This window comes from Drosophila innubila (genome assembly GCF_004354385.1).
Source record: "Drosophila innubila isolate TH190305 chromosome 3R unlocalized genomic scaffold, UK_Dinn_1.0 2_E_3R, whole genome shotgun sequence".
Classification (NCBI taxonomy): Eukaryota; Metazoa; Arthropoda; class Insecta; order Diptera; family Drosophilidae; genus Drosophila; species Drosophila innubila.
The window spans coordinates 8,051,158-8,065,101 of NW_022995380.1; the positions used below are offsets into that span (position 1 = coordinate 8,051,158).

General features: G+C 37.6%; 8 protein-coding genes across 8 annotated transcripts; 5 read left to right on the forward strand and 3 right to left on the reverse strand.

Moving 5' to 3' along the window:
- The first annotated feature begins 1,871 nt into the window (after positions 1–1,871).
- On the forward strand, positions 1,872–2,812 carry LOC117792958 (polycystic kidney disease 2-like 2 protein). Its single transcript, XM_034633303.1, has 4 exons — positions 1,872–2,002; positions 2,061–2,317; positions 2,381–2,465; positions 2,535–2,812. The coding sequence occupies exons 1-4, from the start codon at positions 1,892–1,894 to the stop codon at positions 2,592–2,594; spliced, it is 513 nt and encodes a 170-aa protein (XP_034489194.1). The 5' UTR covers positions 1,872–1,891; the 3' UTR covers positions 2,595–2,812.
- Positions 2,813–4,010: 1,198 nt separating this feature from the next.
- Positions 4,011–5,500, forward strand: LOC117792956 (V-type proton ATPase 21 kDa proteolipid subunit). The gene is made up of 3 exons (XM_034633301.1): positions 4,011–4,144; positions 4,203–4,873; positions 4,941–5,500. The coding sequence occupies exon 2, from the start codon at positions 4,224–4,226 to the stop codon at positions 4,860–4,862; it is 639 nt and encodes a 212-aa protein (XP_034489192.1). The 5' UTR covers positions 4,011–4,144; positions 4,203–4,223; the 3' UTR covers positions 4,863–4,873; positions 4,941–5,500.
- Positions 5,501–5,894: 394 nt separating this feature from the next.
- LOC117792955 (40S ribosomal protein S5b) lies at positions 5,895–7,217 on the forward strand. The gene is made up of 2 exons (XM_034633299.1): positions 5,895–6,678; positions 6,996–7,217. The coding sequence occupies exons 1-2, from the start codon at positions 6,130–6,132 to the stop codon at positions 7,161–7,163; spliced, it is 717 nt and encodes a 238-aa protein (XP_034489190.1). The 5' UTR covers positions 5,895–6,129; the 3' UTR covers positions 7,164–7,217.
- A 308-nt stretch (positions 7,218–7,525) lies between these two features.
- LOC117792957 (V-type proton ATPase 21 kDa proteolipid subunit-like) lies at positions 7,526–8,261 on the forward strand. Its single transcript, XM_034633302.1, has one exon. It carries the CDS (start codon positions 7,590–7,592, stop codon positions 8,211–8,213), a length of 624 nt encoding a protein of 207 aa, XP_034489193.1. The 5' UTR covers positions 7,526–7,589; the 3' UTR covers positions 8,214–8,261.
- LOC117792951 (RRP15-like protein) lies at positions 8,179–9,207 on the reverse strand. Its single transcript, XM_034633296.1, has one exon. The coding sequence runs from the start codon at positions 9,102–9,104 to the stop codon at positions 8,283–8,285; it is 822 nt and encodes a 273-aa protein (XP_034489187.1). The 5' UTR covers positions 9,105–9,207; the 3' UTR covers positions 8,179–8,282.
- Positions 9,208–9,482: 275 nt separating this feature from the next.
- On the reverse strand, positions 9,483–11,319 carry LOC117792950. Its single transcript, XM_034633295.1, has 6 exons — positions 10,933–11,319; positions 10,632–10,868; positions 10,438–10,578; positions 10,222–10,377; positions 9,696–10,151; positions 9,483–9,630 (listed from the first exon to the last, which is right to left on the reverse strand). Exons 1-6 carry the CDS (start codon positions 11,143–11,145, stop codon positions 9,517–9,519), a joined length of 1,317 nt encoding a protein of 438 aa, XP_034489186.1. The 5' UTR covers positions 11,146–11,319; the 3' UTR covers positions 9,483–9,516.
- Positions 11,320–11,844: 525 nt separating this feature from the next.
- LOC117792954 (RNA transcription, translation and transport factor protein) lies at positions 11,845–12,972 on the forward strand. The gene is made up of 3 exons (XM_034633298.1): positions 11,845–12,066; positions 12,128–12,457; positions 12,520–12,972. The coding sequence occupies exons 1-3, from the start codon at positions 12,006–12,008 to the stop codon at positions 12,873–12,875; spliced, it is 747 nt and encodes a 248-aa protein (XP_034489189.1). The 5' UTR covers positions 11,845–12,005; the 3' UTR covers positions 12,876–12,972.
- LOC117792959 lies at positions 12,878–13,446 on the reverse strand. Its single transcript, XM_034633304.1, has 2 exons — positions 13,160–13,446; positions 12,878–13,090 (listed from the first exon to the last, which is right to left on the reverse strand). The coding sequence occupies exons 1-2, from the start codon at positions 13,332–13,334 to the stop codon at positions 12,969–12,971; spliced, it is 297 nt and encodes a 98-aa protein (XP_034489195.1). The 5' UTR covers positions 13,335–13,446; the 3' UTR covers positions 12,878–12,968.
- Positions 13,447–13,944: the final 498 nt, after the last annotated feature.

Below are 13,944 nucleotides of genomic sequence, written 5' to 3' on the forward strand. Positions count from 1 at the left end.
TTTAATCCATTGATTGATCGATTGGCTGACCGAGTCGATTAACTGTCAAAATGATATTTTCATTGGTTGATTGTTAATTGTTTGCTTACAGGGTATTTAAATAACTGAATAATTGACTTATTTATTGGTTGATTGTTTGATTGATTAAGTGACTGAGTGATAGATTGCTTGATTGTTTAAATGATTGACTATCTGACTGATTAATTTATTGCCTGATCAACATAGGGAATGATTGTCTGATTGACTGACAGTATTTTTGACTGAATAACTTATTTTCTTATTTTCATTAATAAATTTATTGATTGATTGCTTGACTTTATAATCCACGAACTAATTATTTGTTTCTCTATTTGATTAGTTATTGATTTATTTATCAACTGATTGATTAATTGATTAAATACTAATTTACCTGACTTTCAGTTGCTGACTCAATGCACTCTAAATACACTTTCCACAGCAATGAGTTGCCCAAGAGTATGTTTATAACACCGACAATTTGGGCAAATGGACGGCAATATTTTGCTATCAATTTTGAAAATATAAAAACAATCGAAAATATGTTTGATTTTATCAATATTACCTACTTTCGCAACCTTTGCGATAATTTGATATTGCCCGAAGAACCGGACAAGGCTTCCTCTCACATGTATCTAAAAAATATGGCCCTAGTCTTAGGGGTTCCAAGAATACGACAGATACGCGTTAAACCTATGAAAAAATGTTTACATCAAATCAAAGTAGAAAATTTGGATAAGATTCCGTGTTATCCCGAGTACTCAATTAATATGGATGATGATAGTTTTCATGATGGGTATGCACATAATTTAAATCTGAAACTTTAATTAAAGATCATTAATTTATTATGCAGTCACTATGTAACTGATGCCAACAAGATTTTGACCAATTTCCACACTTACAAGGGTGGCGGATTCTCTAAAAATTTGTATCCTAAATATAACGATTCCTTAGACACGATCAATTATGTTTATGAGTCTGCATGGATTGACCGTGCCACACGACTTGTTGTCCTAGAACTAAATCTATTCTACAGTGCCACCGAAATGTTTCAACTTATCAAGTAAGTCTTAAAATAATATCTACTTATAATCATAGTTCATCATAAATATTTTAGAATTTATTTCGAAATATTCCCCACGGGAATTGTGGAATCCTCATGGTATGTGAAATCCATTCCTTTGAAGTGTTTTCTACATTTTGGCTGTTTCGTATTCTATGTGGGCATTGTCTTTTATTTAATCATTCTATACTATACGTATCAGGAATTCTGCGAAATTTGCGCGGTTGGCATAAAATCGTATGCCAAAGATATTCTTAACTATCCGGATATTGTTCTGCTTCTTGTACGTGCTGGTGGGATTCAAATTAATTTACAGTGGTTTTTTTTAATGTCCTACTAACTATAATTTTCTCTTTTATCGTTTAGGCGTCATATATAATATTTGCATATAATATTTGGCATCCCCTTGAAGTGAAGTACATTACAAATGCTTTCGACAGAGATCCAAATACATATATAAATCTCGACAATTTACATGACGGCTGGGAAGTGTATGTGATAACAATGGGAGCTCTTACATTTTCAAATTGGCTAAAGATCATCAGATTCGTATCCTTTCATAGAACCCTAAAACTGCTTGCAATCACTATAGAATTGGTAAGATGGTTTCATTCACAAGTAATTTGCAGTTTTAAGAGTATTATGATATTATAGTTAAAGATCTCTCTTTTCTGTACGCAGTCTTTCAAAAATATTCTTGGCTTATTTTTCATCTCTGTGGTAACAATCTTGGCCTTTGCCCAGATGGGCACAGTTCTGTTTAGCGATAAACTGGAAAACTTCAAATCTATATTTGCAAGCGTTATAAACATTATGCGTATTCTAATGTGTGACTTTGATTATATATCAATGCATGAAGTACAACCCATACTAGCTCCTATATACTTTATCGCAGCTATTGTAACCATATATGGGATTTTAATAGTAAGTCCGGTCATAACAAATTTAGAAAACAGAAGGCCTTCAGGAATATTTCTTTCAGAATCTATTTGTGGCAATATTCCTATCCACGTATTCAGAGGTGAAGAGTAGTATTTATGTAAGGGATACAGAAGTGTTTGAAATGCTCATGAAGGGTTTCAGAAATTACTTTTGCTTTGGCAGAAATGAATCTGAATTGGAAGACAAAATGTATATCGATAAATTGATAACAAAAGATGAAAGACCCGAACCAAATCAGACATATGAAACTCAACCAAATGTGGAACCAATGCGGGATCTAAGAGAAGAACTGGCACAGTAGGTTTTTAAAATAATATAGATACTGAATGCAATCTAGCTGCCATTATGTATTTTTTACAGGCTAACGGAACGTATTTTTCAAATAGAACATGTCTTGGAGAGATTTGTTGGCACTATTGAGTTGATCTCTAAACTCCAAGAGAAGGTAAGAAAAAATAACAAACTTTATTAAAATAATAAAAAATTGTAATTTGGAAAAATTTTACTTTAATAGAAGCCAAAACGACGCCAACAAAAACAACAACAACAAAAGGGAAGCCCAGCCTCGACCTAGTGGCATTTTCTTAGATGAACACGGGGTAAACAAGGAGCAACATGTCGGCCTCAGAGCCTCAGAGATAAAGAGCGCAAAACGAAAAATAAGTCAAGGGGAAAAAACGCAGGTTAATGGATTTCTCTTGTGATATTTGACTTGAGACAGAGGGACGCTGACCCAACCACAATTCGGACCACTTTTATGCTTCTCTATATATACCGTATTTTTAACCTTTATTTGTACGACTCTTATTTTATTTTCACTCTTTACGCTGTGCTGGATTTTTCAAGCGAAAAGTTTACATTTATTATCAAGATGTATGCAGTATGGAGGGACGAAAATGCGATGCCTCGTTTGGAGGGACAGCAAACAACACATTAGGTTTAATTGAATGTTGCGGTTGTCGCTTGTCGCTTGTCGTCGACACAACAACGGCTAAAAGAAAGTAAAAGAGAGCGAGGCTAAGAGTTCTTGGCCAAGGCTAAGAATTGGGCTTTTGTGTTTGCCGGGCACGCGCCTAAGAAAAACAAAAATTATAATGTAGTGTAAATATTTAATGATGATGTGACTTTAGATTATGTAGCCGTCACGTGGTTGCTGTTAAACGTGCTCTTCTGGCGACGCCGGCCCGAACTTGGCCAATTCAATGAACTGTAAATGTCGCTGGCAGGTTCGGTTTGTAGGCCGAAAAATCTTTCACGTGTAACAATGCAACAATATATAAGAGGGCCGATGTAATAACTTATTCGAACATGCCACCTGGCAAAGCGAGCAAACCATTGAGCCGCAGACAAAGATAATAAAAACGAAATGTAATTTGCATTTAACTTTACTGGTCATAAATGTGAAAGCAGTACATATTTTAGTAAAAGTTTCTCATAAATATAATCCTTGTTAACGCAGTTCACGCTCAAAAAACCTTAATTTCAAATGAAAACGAACGCGCGCTTTTCAAAGTGGCGCCATCTGTGAGTAGCATAACCAAGTGAAGTGCACAGTAACATAGCAGCCAGCATTACGCTTATAACATTAACAATTAAGTTCCATTTGCTCCAATATCGAATAGGCATCGACTATTGCGATATACTTGCGAAATTTAATATTAATTTAATGACAGCTAGATTGAATTCAAAATCTATTTTATTTTAAAAACCTACTGTTCCAGTTCTTCTCTTAGTTACCGCATTGGTTCCACATTTGGTTGAGTTTCATATATCTGATTTGGTTCGGTTCTAAATTAAAAATAATGTGATAATTTTGATTAATAAATTAGTAAATTCTAATTTACAAAACAAAATAATTACATTTGCGACTTTTTTTTTAAATTAATTGGAGCCAAGGATGCCACACTTTTCATTACTGTGGCGCCATCTCTTGACGATATTCGATTAAGCCAACGATAGTATTGCAGCTCAACGTCATGTGCCAATATCGAATATGTATCGATTGGCGTGATTGACTCGATACCATATGATAGAGAAAATGTACGTCATGTGATTGTGGATTCTTTTTTTCGTACGAAGCAGTCACCTGTCGGCCGAGAAAAATACAATTACGCCTGCAATTTGGTAAATAGCACTTGAAATTTTTGCAAATTTGGATTTTCTTCATCGTTTTTCACAATAGCCAGACAAAAAAACGTGCAAGATGGCGCCTAAAATACGCACAGTCGTAACACAAACATTTCTGTGGCTGTTCCTCGCCGTGGCCACCATACTTATCCTGTACTTTGTTTTGACGGGCAAGGGCGAACGCGTAAGTGTCGGCTGGTTCCTCTCCTCATCGAGTCCGTACATGTGGGCCTGTCTGGGCATCGGACTATCGGTGTCTCTGTCTGTCGTTGGCGCTGCCCTTGGCATACACACAACAGGCACCAGCATTGTGGGCGGTGGCGTTAAAGCGCCACGCATTAAGACCAAGAATTTGATATCGGTCATTTTCTGCGAAGCTGTCGCCATCTATGGCCTCATCACTGCCATTGTGCTTTCTGGCCAGCTGGAGATGTTTAATATGGAATCGGCACTCACCAATCACAATGTGCTGAACCAGAATTGGTTCTCGGGCTATTTGATTTTCGGTGCTGGCCTGGCCGTCGGTCTGGTCAACTTGTTCTGCGGTATTGCCGTGGGCATTGTCGGCTCCGGAGCGGCGCTATCGGATGCTGCCAATGCAGCACTGTTTGTCAAGATACTGATTGTCGAGATTTTCGGATCAGCTATCGGTCTATTCGGTCTGATTGTGGGCATCTATATGACTTCCAAGGCTAAGATGGGTGATAAGGATTAAGTGAACGCAATGTAAGTGCTTTAATTGTTATTACTTATACATCAATACGTAACAACAATTATTTAAAACTCTTTTCAGTCTAATATGTGTCACGCGCTTCATCCATATACAATCGCAACAATCAGTCATCAAGTCATTCCGACAAAAACAACAAAAAATACAAACACAACAAAATCTGTGTTCTCTTTTTGGAAATTAGAGCTCGTTATATGCAGTTACAGTTTCCCGCCCGCTACGATCAGGATATTACATAGGACTTCAGTTACTTATTAAGTTACAAAGTTTAATTGTATAATTTTTACGCTGCGCGCATTTCGTCAATTATTAATCAGCATCATTTATAACAATTGTGCGTTTAATTCGCGTCGTGTAAAAATTAAAATCAATTTGTTTTTAATTGTTTATTTAAAGCGAAAGACAAGTGTGTGTGTGTTTATTATCGATTATTATGCAGTTGTTAATATTATTTGTTTATTTTTGGCACTTGTATTTCGAAAAACAAAAAATGTATTATATTAACTACAACTACAAATAATAAATATAAAAACTGTATATTTTATGCTACTGTTAATGCAGAAGTTATAGATACTACACAAGCTACATTATTATTATTACATATTATAGAAAGTATTCCATATAAAAAAGTAATAAATACATGTGTTTTGTTTAACAATCCCTATAAAAAATAGTTGAACCATTCCTTCGCCCTATGATCTATTGACTCCTTCAAATTGTATCCTACAATTAAAGTAATATCTCGCAGAAAGTTATAGTCGCTAAAAACACCTATCTTATATATCGACCGTTATTATATATATATATTTTGGCTGTTAAAAAAGTTAGGTTTGGAAATACATATATAAAAAATCAAGTTATAACAAAAATAAAAAATTTTAAAAAAGGATATATACATGCACCAAAAACACAAAGAAAAATTTATGATTTTAGTGCTTTTCTTTACTTAAAATAACTTTCAAAAAAAAAAAGCTAGATTAGCAACAGTCTTTGACAGTCGAACTTGTTAAAAATAATCGGAATTTGGGCGACATTTCTGTAGACCGCTTATAATACTGGAGTACCTCTAATGTGTTTAAGCTGTCTCCTTGAGAGGTTGCCACAGTGCTAGACCTTGAAAAAGTGACTTATCTAAAATATAGACACACTGAAAGCTGAATAAAATCATTTCATCTCCTGATTTCAAACAGAGCAGTTGCACTTTGCAAATTCTGAAAAAAAAAAAACTTGATAACTGAAAAATTTGAGAAACATGTCTGACTACGGCGAATTTCCACGTGAATACAATAATGCTGAGCCGGAGCAGCAGAACCAGAATGAGCAAAAAGAGGAAGATATTTGGCAAGAGGATGATGCTGCTACTTTGAATGAGAAGGCAGTGGTCGCCAATGAATGGCCGGAAATAAAGCTATTTGGTCGTTGGAACTGCGATGATATTACTATTAGTGACATTTCATTGCAAGACTATATTGCCGTTAAGGAGAAATTTGCACGCTATTTGCCGCACTCGGCTGGACGTTATGCCGCCAAGCGTTTTCGCAAGGCTCAGTGTCCGATTGTGGAGCGTCTGACTTGCGGATTGATGATGAAGGGTCGCAGCAATGGCAAGAAAATGCTTGCCTGTCGCATTGTGAAGCATGCATTTGAAATAATTCATTTGCTTACCTCGGAGAACCCATTGCAGGTCACGGTGAATGCCATTGTGAATGCCGGACCACGCGAGGACTCCACTCGCATCGGACGCGCTGGAACTGTGCGTCGTCAAGCTGTTGACGTTTCGCCGCTGCGTCGTGTCAATCAGGTTTGTTACAGTTACATTTAAATAGTCAAGTAACCGTTAACCGGTATTAACCGATTGCAATTGAAACCTTTATTCGTTACGATTTAAAACCCTATTTTAACAAACTTACAAATTCACATTTTCTTTTAAAGAAAAAAAACTTATCTTTGTGTAATTTTTTCTATTTTTATGATAGTGTCTTATGGTACTTAGGATAAGTTAAAAATTATAATTTAATAGATTCAATGCTTGACATACTGTATCTTTAACAGTCGGGACCTTCCGACTGTAGACACTCTAACTAGTTTATTAACTATGCATTTGTTTATATTTATTAGGCCATTTGGCTGATATGCTCGGGAACTCGTGAGGCCGCTTTTCGCAACATTAAATCTATTGCCGAGTGTCTGGCGGATGAGATAATAAACGCCGCCAAGGGATCATCCAACTCGTATGCCATCAAGAAGAAGGATGAACTGGAGCGGGTGGCCAAGTCCAATCGTTAAATTTAAATATAGCAAACCTTACAAAAATAAAAAATAAATACATTTTCCTATAAATTTGCTTTTATAAATTTTTCTCTGAATTAACTGTAAATGAGGCGTTAAGTTTCAAATTCGTTGTACGATGAGTTGGCAGCACCGAAATTATTTTGACTTTAAAAGCGATAAAATGCCGGTCAGTTTGAAATACACATGTATGTAAAACTCGCAAAAATTCGAAACGAGAGCATTCAAATTTAAAAGCTCTTAAATTAGAACTTGTGACTTTAATTGGCGAACTTTGAGAAAACCTTTTCCTGTTTAGTTTGTTATTTTAGTTTAGAAATGATGTCTTATCGAAAATCGAGTTACCCAGTAATTTGAATTTGTGAGAGAAAAACTTCAATTTGACAACTATTATTTTTGTAAAAGATTAAGTAAAAATCAAAAATGGGTTATACTGGAATAATTCTTGGATTTGTTGGCTTGATTGCTTTTGCATGCTTCACGTATATAATGAGCCTGGTTATGTGTGGTCTGGGAGAGCGAGCTGGACTCAGCTGGTTCCTGTATACGACGAATCCTCAGATGTGGGCTGGACTGGGAGTTGGACTCGCCGTTTCCCTGTCTGTGGTTGGAGCTGCCATGGGCATTTATACGACGGGCACCAGCATTGTGGGTGGTGGCGTAAGATCACCACGAATCAAAACCAAGAATCTCATATCCGTCATATTTTGTGAAGCGGTGGCAATTTACGGACTGATCAGCTCCATTGTATTCTCGGGTAACCTGCACTCCTATGTGATTCATCGGGTGATCAACAATCGTGAGCAAATGACGAGAAATATGTTCACGGGATTTGCCACATTTGGAGCCGGTTTGACTGTCGGTCTGGTCAATCTCAGTTGTGGCATTTGCGTCGGCATCGTGGGATCCGGAGCAGCTTTATCGGATGCCGCAAATGCCGCATTGTTTGTCAAGATCTTGATTGTGGAGATATTCGGTTCCGCTATTGGACTTTTTGGGTTGATTGTGGGCATTTATATGACTGCCAATGCAGAATTTGTCAATTAACTATTGTAGAATTTACAATGTGAAATATAATTTTAATAGCAACTAGAATTAACATAGAACTTAAATTAATTATTCCTCGTCCTCGCTATCATCGCTGTTATCAGCGGCATCGCTGCCTTCCTCCTGCTCATCCTCCTCATCCCAGTGCTTGATTTTCTTGTTGGTCATAAAGTCTTCGCGCAGCACATTCCATTCTGATTTCTTTTTGTTAACAGATCCGGCGGGCATCTCATCATCTGTTGGCTCTTCATCATCGTCATCATCAGAGTCGGATTCCTCTTTTTTGATCGCATTGTCAATGACCGCAGACTTGGCCCGTTTGCCGCTCATTAGAACGTCGAGGAACTTGCGTTTGTCAATGTTGTTGAGCACCGCATCCTGGCGACTGTCCAGCGGACCAGCATCCTCCAGCTGCTGTTTAATTTCCTTCTGCTGAATGCGCACGGCATTGAAGAACTGCACTGTTCCCCGTGTGGCCACCTTGCGAAGACTGCGCTCTCGTTCCATGTCCCTGAAACTGGGCTTCAAACGCAGCTGCAGTGGTACATTCTTTCGCTGCTGCCTCGTAAGTTGTGCATCAAGTGCCGATCCCTCGGGTTTCACATCCTTATCTTCCTCGTCCTCCTCCTTCACTTCGGCACCCTCAATCTCAAAGTCGTAGGCCTTCTTGGTTTTGCCATTTTTCGAAGTGGCTGCATTTATTTTCTTGGCGCGGGATAGCACAGTCTTGTTTTGTGTCTCAGGTTTTGTTGTCTGCAGCACTTTGAGAATTGAGTTTGCCCAGCCCTGGTTGCCTTCATCCTTGCCGCTGGCGTCACTTTCATTGTCATCTGAACTGTCTGCAGCTACAGGCGGCGTCTTTTTGACACGTTTAGCACTCAGCAGCGCCATAATATCAATTAAATTTGATTTTAATTTAATATAAACAATTGCAGTTTCGTTTAAGCACGTGTGCGCAAAAACAACAACGTCCTAATGTATTTGCTCTCAGCTGCTCTTTGCTTAACAGTGTTGAGCAGTATCAAAATCAGAACTAGTAAGTGCGATGTTATATCACTGTTAAATGTATGTAAAATAACGCTCTGGTATTTTCTATTAACGACTGCTATTGGCGCGCAGTTTAAATTTTTCTTTGTTTTTTAAAGCAAAAAAAAATTAATTTAAAAAAAACTAAAATATTTTATGTTCGCTAGTTATTTAGCTATTTTTCGGATGTTTTCCTGACAGAAATATCCATTTTTCTTCTAAAAAATGTATATAAAAAATTACTTAAGATTCAACGAGATTCAACAAATCGTGAACTTTATTTAACAATAACTTGCTGTAAGCTTGCTAAAGCAGTTGCAAAATCCTTCAGGTTGATGGCAGGGGAATGATTCAATTGATAAATAAAAATGTCAATAAACTGTTGCGTCAGCTGCGAAAATAATGATAGGAAAACATGAAGCTTTTATAAATAAAATGAATGCTAAGATAACTAACCTGAATAATAGGCTCAGTCTTGTCATGTACGACAAGGCACTCAAGAAGAACGGCTACAAACTTGGTAAAAAATTTGCCTAAATGGGCATTTAATGCCGGCAGAGGAATCGGAACAATGTGCACCAAGTAACAACGTTGCATTGCATTCAACATTTGTATGCAGACATCGGGACCTTGCAACAACTTCTCGGACTCCAGGACAAGCATTTGCAGGATGCCCTTTGCCCAGCGATAATTTGTGGCTACATTAAGTGAGGAGCACACTTCCCGACAGGCTGCCAATTGATCGGGCTGGGAGAAATCATTGGCCAAGGATTCTTTGACTTCACTGCGGTTTATGGCAAAGTAATATCCCAGTTGTGTAATGAACTGCAGCAGGCAGATGGACAATTGTGCATTGGAGGACAACGTGACATTATGTAAAAGGCGCTCAAGCATGTCGTCACATTGATTCCACTAAAAACAAAAACAAAACACAAATTAGCATTTACATATAAAAATATTAACACATGTTTTAAGTATGTACCGTGAACGAATCCAGCTCGGTAAAATGATCCAAGCACTGGCATAGACAATTCCAAACCGACATTGTGACTTCCTCGGAATCCATGGTGTATGCATCCCGCAAGAGATTCTCATAGATAACACCTTGTATATTCAGTTGCTGAATGTCAGCAGCGTACTAAAGGTGCATAATATAAGAAGCATATTTACAGATACCGAAACAATACTTGTATCTTACGCTATGGCTCAACATTCTGGAAAAGACTCGTATGCCAAGTTGTTTGTAATCCGAGTGATAGCATTCCCTTACGTTCAGACCCATAGCTAAGCTGAATCTTAACATTTTGGTGGACATTTTGTTGTCATTAGTGAAGTAGTACTGTAATGAAAATTACTTTTATTAACATCAACACAATTGGAATGTTGTTTTACCTCCAGATATCTGACAAAGCCGTGAACTGCACCAAGCTGTCGCTTCCAAGAGTCCTTGTGCAGCTTCTGCTCATAGTAATTGAAAATGTAGGAATGTTCGTCGTTCTGGCAGATGGACATAAGTTTCCGCAGCATCTGATTGGCGTTTTGCAGTAGATATTCGGCCTCAGCATCCAGCTTATAAATCGTCGGCGATGCGGTCAACTCACAAAGCAGCAGTACAAGCTGTGCGCGCAGCTAAAAAATAATGGATTAATATGTGAGTCAAGTCAAAAAAAATATGATAAGAGATGCAACAGACCTCCTGGTTTAAGGCATTAGAGAAAATCTCCTTGTTTTGCTGTAGAAGATCGTACAACCTAGGGAGCTCTTGTTGTAGCAGTGTATGATAACTTTCGAATTGTGCGGGCAGCAGTTGCACTTCATCCAAATTGTTCTTTAGGGCAGGAAGCATGCACAACTGCACCTGATCACAAATTAAAGACAGTTTTCTCTCATTTTCCTCGCAACGCATTTTGTAAACAAAAAAGTAGTAGAGTTGCGCGGCGGCGGCTTCTGTTTTTAAAAACTTCTGTCGAAAGATATGTTGATGGGACAACTTTTACAAAAATAAAACTATCTCCCTGATCTTAACAGCCTGGTAATAATTGCCTATTTAACGTGTGCTTGCAAGACAATAATTGCAATAAAAATAACAAAATAACACACTGCTGTTTACTGAAATATGCTGCCACCTGACAGAAAAAATGACAATTAATTTGAACGTCTGGTATCTTTGAAAACTGATTTAGATCAATATTCATTTGCCTTCTTCCAAATTTAAAAGCTAGAATTTTGATAACTTTTCAAGAATTTTTATTGAAATTTAGTCTTGGGATTTTGGATAGTAAAAAAATGTTTTAATTTAAATTGTGCGAAAATTTGTGGCGGTCGGGCGATACTGCCTGTTTCCTAAAGTGACCATACTTTGTGCAGCGTGGTACATGTTACCAGATCGGTAAATTCCACAGGGTGTCAACTTTTGGACAGGGTGGCAGTCTTCCTCACCAGTGCTAGCAAGTTTTGGGGGGGGACAATAGCTGTTTCTGTTAAATTCTATTAAATTTGTTATTGTGGGACTTTTGCACAGTTTTACCGACAATTTAATAGCGAAACTAAGCTGAAAATATATTTAAAATAGCCAGTTTTCCAGTTATTAGCAATTTTAAAATTATTTTAGCAAACGAACTCTGAAAATAGCCAAAACCAGCTATAAAATAGATAGGTTGGCAACAGTGTCACTTGTTTTAATTCACGAATCCAATGGTGACAGAGCTGGAATCTTTTTAATTGGTAAATCTGTAAAATAGTCTATTAAAAGCAGCAGAAAACACAATGCTTAAGTTAAAACTTGAGGCCTTAGGTCATCCTACGCCCAGCGATGTGGCATGGAGCAGTGAGTATTGAATACGCTAATAAATCCAAACAGTTTAACCGGCTTTTCATTTTTCACACAGACCGCAAAGAATTTGCAAGCACCATACTTTGGCTGGAGGATCAAAAGATACGCTACTATACCATAGAGGATCGTGAGAAATTGCGAAATCTAGATGATATGAAGCTCTGGGAAGAGGCATACAAGCAATACTGCATTGACCTGAACATGCCGCCATACGAAACGCAGCTGGAGCAGCTAACCTGTATAATTGGGCACGCAATGCGTCTGGAATACCTGGATGATCCTTCCCAATACGAGTCGATTAACGCTCAAGAGGCTCGGGAGCCAAAGAACAATGGCATGCAAACGCAGCAGAAAGTTCAAACTATTTTTGATGGCAAGATAAATGGCAAGTTGTTAGTTTGAACTTTACATACAAGTAATATATTAACTTTGAATTATTTGAAATAGTTCACGATAAGGAATTTATAGCGGGCGTGCGCACGCTGGCCACAAAGTTGAAGGTGCCGCATCATCCCAACCATTTGCTTCAATTAGAGGCTGTGGCACGAATCGTGCACGAACGCCTTGGACCGAGTGCCAAGGATCGACAACCGATTGCCGGCACACCGTTCCCCTTTGATAAGGGCAACGATGTGGTCTCTGCCAACGACCCAACGCTGGATTATCCCATGCGCATTCTGCGGCTGTTGCAAATACAAAGTCTACGTCAGCTGCAAACTCACATTAACGAAACGATTGTTGCTGTTCAGAGTCTGACTGCCAATCCAAAGACTGACACCAAGCTGGGAAAGGTTGGACGCTAAAGTTAATCTTAGAAATGAGCATATGTTCATATGCTTGTATAATTATTGTAATGAACAAACTAAATTTACAAATACGAATACGATTATGACTAATTAACTTCCGCGTTTAAAGAATGGATGATCTCCTGTGGGTTTCGTCTGTTTGTGGACGGGCTCCGCCTTCGCCTTCAAGAAATTTGCATCTGCCAAACGTGCCACTCCAAGAACGCCAGCAACTGTTAGGTAACAGGGTCATGTTGAATGAGATTATTCAAATGTTACGCTTGCATTCGCAATCTACGCACCTGCTGCAATGCTTTTCATTGTGTAGTTTTCTAAAGGCGAACGCCGGCGTTTTGCTTGCGCTAATATAAAGGCTCCAATGCCGATCATGCCAAATCCGCTTATAAGCCGACAAGCAAAGCAGTCAGCGGCCTCCGAGACATTGTCGCGATACCAAGCTGATAATTTACCAATCATATTGTCTACAGCTATAGGTTCTGTCTTATTAACAATTTGTCGTGTTATTTGTTTTGTTTTTCAGGTGTGTTTTTTTTCTCGAACAGTTCGATCAAACGTAAATAAACCGAATGAATGAACTAGAAATGTTCATTTGAGTCGACTCAAATATTAGATAGACTTATTTCAGTCAGTTTTTGATACAGTATAATAAAACTTACTAAATTGCTAAAATAAATGGTAAATATCTATTATTCCGGTTCTATCTTTCTTAAAAATTAATTTGTAATATCAAACATCTTAATTTAAGCATACAAATGAACTGAGTTTATACGATTAAACAAATAGTGCTGCCCATTTTTAGACGAAAATATAGCTAGTTGCAGCTTTAGAAAAATATTAAAATCAAAAAATAAAAGAATATACATATTTAATATAGCCAGATTTTCGGATAATATCAGTTTTTATATTTTTCTAGCAAATGAACTCTTAAAATACATAGATCTATCTATTAAATAGCTAAGTTTGCTACAGTGTGTGTGTTATGTTAACAGTGAGCTGAACAGTTAAAAACCATTTGACATTTCAAATTAGAACTGAAATGTCTAATAAGGACATCGATTTCATGTTA

Bases quoted from the DNA above. Each gene is read 5' to 3' on its own strand.
- LOC117792958 (XM_034633303.1), top strand. From the start codon at position 1,892: ATGCGTATTCTAATGTGTGACTTTGATTATATATCAATGCATGAAGTA. The intron at 2,318-2,380 runs GTAGGTTTTTAA...TATTTTTTACAG, and splicing joins CTAAGAGAAGAACTGGCACA to GCTAACGGAACGTATTTTTC. The intron at 2,466-2,534 runs GTAAGAAAAAAT...TTACTTTAATAG, and splicing joins TCTCTAAACTCCAAGAGAAG to AAGCCAAAACGACGCCAACA.
- LOC117792956 (XM_034633301.1), top strand. From the start codon at position 4,224: ATGGCGCCTAAAATACGCACAGTCGTAACACAAACATTTCTGTGGCTG.
- LOC117792955 (XM_034633299.1), top strand. From the start codon at position 6,130: ATGTCTGACTACGGCGAATTTCCACGTGAATACAATAATGCTGAGCCG. The intron at 6,679-6,995 runs GTTTGTTACAGT...TATATTTATTAG, and splicing joins CGCTGCGTCGTGTCAATCAG to GCCATTTGGCTGATATGCTC.
- LOC117792957 (XM_034633302.1), top strand. From the start codon at position 7,590: ATGGGTTATACTGGAATAATTCTTGGATTTGTTGGCTTGATTGCTTTT.
- LOC117792951 (XM_034633296.1), bottom strand. From the start codon at position 9,104: ATGGCGCTGCTGAGTGCTAAACGTGTCAAAAAGACGCCGCCTGTAGCT.
- LOC117792950 (XM_034633295.1), bottom strand. From the start codon at position 11,145: ATGCGTTGCGAGGAAAATGAGAGAAAACTGTCTTTAATTTGTGATCAG. The intron at 10,579-10,631 runs GTAAAACAACAT...TTTTCATTACAG, and splicing joins GCTTTGTCAGATATCTGGAG to TACTACTTCACTAATGACAA. The intron at 10,378-10,437 runs GTAAGATACAAG...ATGCACCTTTAG, and splicing joins CCAGAATGTTGAGCCATAGC to TACGCTGCTGACATTCAGCA.
- LOC117792954 (XM_034633298.1), top strand. From the start codon at position 12,006: ATGCTTAAGTTAAAACTTGAGGCCTTAGGTCATCCTACGCCCAGCGAT. The intron at 12,067-12,127 runs GTGAGTATTGAA...TTTTTCACACAG, and splicing joins CAGCGATGTGGCATGGAGCA to ACCGCAAAGAATTTGCAAGC. The intron at 12,458-12,519 runs GCAAGTTGTTAG...TATTTGAAATAG, and splicing joins TTTTGATGGCAAGATAAATG to TTCACGATAAGGAATTTATA.
- LOC117792959 (XM_034633304.1), bottom strand. From the start codon at position 13,334: ATGATTGGTAAATTATCAGCTTGGTATCGCGACAATGTCTCGGAGGCC. The intron at 13,091-13,159 runs GTGCGTAGATTG...GTTACCTAACAG, and splicing joins AATGAAAAGCATTGCAGCAG to TTGCTGGCGTTCTTGGAGTG.